At 32.4% G+C, this 3,926-nt stretch overlaps 1 protein-coding gene across 1 annotated transcript in view; it reads right to left on the minus strand.

Moving 5' to 3' along the window:
* LOC108359648 (Down syndrome cell adhesion molecule-like protein Dscam2) overlaps window positions 1-3,926 on the minus strand; it is a 235,765-nt gene that overhangs the window by 155,381 nt on the left and 76,458 nt on the right. Inside the window, exon 7 of the mRNA XM_017611583.1 lies at window positions 987-1,423. Coding sequence (XP_017467072.1) covers window positions 987-1,423 — 437 coding nt within the window. The remainder of the gene's footprint in view (window positions 1-986; window positions 1,424-3,926) is intronic.

Here is a 3,926-nt window from a genome sequence, read left to right on the forward strand (position 1 = left end):
CTGACTAAATCCTGTAAACCGGACTGCTATTGGAACAGACTAATAATTTGTATAACATAAACTGGGAAGTTTGACAACCCATGGTACATGTGCAAAGAGATATAAAACCTAGTTTTCATAACGTCTGCTGGTAATAGATCACAATAAAAATGCACACCAAATTGCTTAGATTTATGAGGGAAACCGACTTAGACATACCCGAGTAACTGACCTGGTTGCAAAAGACAATTCCAGCATAAATTAATTAATCACCAAACCTACTTGATCAAATTAAGGGTTAATGATTAAAAATTAATTTTTATACTCGCGGTTACGATTAACTATTTAATCAGATTAAATTAAATCATGATTAACTGTNAAAAATGCACACCAAATTGCTTAGATTTATGAGGGAAACCGACTTAGACATACCCGAGTAACTGACCTGGTTGCAAAAGACAATTCCAGCATAAATTAATTAATCACCAAACCTACTTGATCAAATTAAGGGTTAATGATTAAAAATTAATTTTTTTAATCACGGTTACGATTAACTATTTAATCGGATCAAATTAAATCATGATTAACTGTAATTCGATTGAATTTAATCAAATTAACTAATTGATTAAAAAACCAATCGATTAGTGCCAACACTGCTTCTAATTGTATACTTTGCGCAATTTTTGTAGTACCATTCTACTACCGTTTTCGAAAAAGACGATCACATTCTTACCCTTTCTCCTACTTCCAAAATACAAATCTAGATAAAGGAGTGTCAAATTTTAGCTGTCACAAATTACACAACCTTGTTTTATTGAATCATGATTTCGATAATCGAAATAAAAAGCAAAAAATAAAAATAAAATAAAATATTGATTGCAGTGCTTAAAATTGGTATTTGTAATACGAATATTGTAAATTTCTCATCGCGACTGAATTTTAAAATTTTCCAAATATGTTGGTCCTGTTATATTTATGATGATGACATTTAAATATGCATAACTTACCGTTCACTTTGAGGAAGATGACTTTGCTTACACCTGAACCGATGTTGTTTTTTGACTCGCAAAGAAAATGGCCCTGCGACTCCTTGCTGATTTTCTTAAAGAATATTGTACCATTTGGAAAGAGCTGCACGGTCGGCTCATACAAAAAGTCTTTGTATTCCCCTGGAGTAGGTCCAATAGCTTTTTTCCATGTAATTGCAGGCTTCGGATATCCAGAAGACTGGCAATGCAGCCAAACATCTTGACCGGCTTGGGCACTAGAATCTTTTGGTTCTAGTACCCATTTGGGAGGAACATTTACTGTCAATGGTACTGTGAAACGCTCCATCCCGGCGACGTTACTCGCAATACAAGAATAGTTGCCTGAATGTTCGGAAGTGATGTGTTCAATGACCAAGCTTGCAGAATATTCATCCAATCGTCGAAAGACCTCGTTGCTGGAAAATATAAGAGCATATTTTTAGTTTCTAAAGACTAGGTTATATTGTGAGTGAAACAAGTACATGATATTCTCTATGTTTCATTACAGGCCCGACGAAGCTCGAGACTGCCCTTTCTTTTCAGCTGTCCTTAGGCATTGCAAAGTAATTTTGAGTTCTTACTTACTAGCCTAATGTCGTCCGGACTTTTTTCCGAGCGATTTTCTGTAGACTGTCAAAGTGTCAGAAAAGAGAATNGTTTTTTTTCCGAGCGATTTTCTGTAGACTGTCAAAGTGTCAGAAAAGAGAATGCCAAAATTGGGCTTCCAATGGAAATAAGATCATGCAAATAAATACTGCCTCAGGAATTTTTAATTTAAATAGACATACATTTTCATTACTTGAAATTTAGTTGCGTATTTTCCTCTCCTTTGTTAGAGCACTTCGTACTTAACCCATTTGCGCTCTCTCGTCTAAAAGTTTACTATTATTATTAAAACGAAATTGCTTTAATAAGTTTGCATTAATTTCACTTCAGATAGAATAGAAGATAAATACATAGGTATAACTTTGGACACTTACAAATCGACTTTTCACATTAGAAGTGGTCCACAAGAAAAGCTGTGATTTTTTTTTGAATTATTGCACTTTTCCCTAAAATATCTGCTATTATAAAGTGAAAAAAGAGTAAATTAATCAAATTATTAACAGTGAGTATACGGGTTTGTTATTTGATGGATTTATACAGCTATTTCTTTAGCTGTCGTTTTTTTAGTACAACGGGCACATCTATACTAATACATATATAACATTTTTTTGAAAGCCGGTTTTTTCTGTTCGAAAGCTTGAGCACAGCCGTAACGACTTTTCGAAGTTTTGGGCACCAATTTACGACATTCCGAGCATGGTTGTAGACTAAAAATAATATGAATATGTCATGGGGGCGTGGCACCTCCCATACAAACTGAATTTTTCAGACTGCATATGAAGAGGAGTTTGCAGTAGAATACTAGAACTTGGTATGGAGAAAGTATATGAAATCAATCCTATCCTGAGTAGAAAAGTGGCAGTTATTGGAAAAGGGGGCGTTGTCCTCCTTTACATACATACATACATATTACATATTTCTGCTGGGATTTATAGATCATACAAGTGGAACTATCGTACAGAATATCTCTAGAGGTATATGAGGAAAGATACGGAAATTATTTGTGGAGATTTATGTTAGCCATACTTTACTGTAAGAGAAAAAAGTGAGTTAGTGGAAAGGAGAAGCTTTCTCGTAGTTGAGAATAGTCTGGCAAATTTTTTTTTAGTTTCACTTTTATTTCAACATATTTTGTTTAAAAGAAAAATACTGATAAAAATAAAATTTTTCATAAAAACAGGGTTGAAATCTTGAAATTCCTCCCCGTAGCTTGTTTGTAAGTCAATAAGAGTGGCTCTGTGCTACTATGATAGCACGGCCGAGTAATCATAGCCAACTTATGTACAGTAGTCGAAAAAATTATAGCCGCACCAAATTTTGACTAGTTTTAAAATATTATTTTTGTTGTTATTTAATTTCGGTTAGTTTTTTATAGTTCGTTCTTTACTAACATTCGTATAAGTACAAGTTTAAAGGCAGTGTCACACGATTGGGTTTTTGCTAAAATTTGGTGTAAATCGTATTCCAATTGTTTGAACACCCAAAATATTTTGCACCATCCCAATCACGAAAGTTGATTTATTGAAATTTTTCAATAGAACATCGAGGATTGGTACAATACAAATCTTTTGAATGCAAAAAAAAAATAGTCCCGCTTTTTTTTACCAATAGCCCAATATAAAAATTTACAAATCTGTACAAATGTACCAATCGAGTGACACTGCCTTAAAAATTTATGCAATTAAAAAAAAAAAATTTACAAATTTTCGTTAAAATTTTTAATTAAATTCTGAGTATGCAGTTTTGTAGCCAATAGAATTCTAGTAGAATAAAGTACACGTTTCAAATGGCTAAAAATGTCGATTGATTTTTTAGAATTTTTAAAAGTTCGAAATTTGTACGAAATTTTGTTGATTTTTTTTTAATATTGCACAAATGAGTAGTCCACTTGCAAACAGCGTTATGTTATTTTATATTAGTGAGCCATAATTTAAAAAAGCGTCTACAACAACAAGTAACATCCAAATTGTATATTTCTCTTTATTATCTGAAAATTTGGATAAACAAGAGCCTAAGAACATTAAAAAACAATATGGCAATGTGGTAGTTTTTGCAAATCTATATTAATAAAAATGTTGTGTTCGTATGTCACGGTCGTCAAAACTCGAGAACGGCTGAACCGATTTGAATAATTTTTTTTTGTATTGTTTGGTATAATACCAGAACCAATGATATCGCAAAAAATTGGAGGGTTGCCACCTGTTTGAAAATTTTTAAACCCAATTACATTGATAGAATAAATAAATTGTTACAATATGGGTAACAAATTAAAGAGTTTTTAGAAAGATAACAGCTGGAAATATTTTTGACGAG

The sequence above is a fragment of the Rhagoletis zephyria genome, unplaced genomic scaffold (genome assembly GCF_001687245.7).
Source record: "Rhagoletis zephyria isolate East Lansing unplaced genomic scaffold, Rhagoletis_zephyria_1.1 Rzeph_scaffold_00429, whole genome shotgun sequence".
NCBI classification, from domain to species: Eukaryota; Metazoa; Arthropoda; class Insecta; order Diptera; family Tephritidae; genus Rhagoletis; species Rhagoletis zephyria.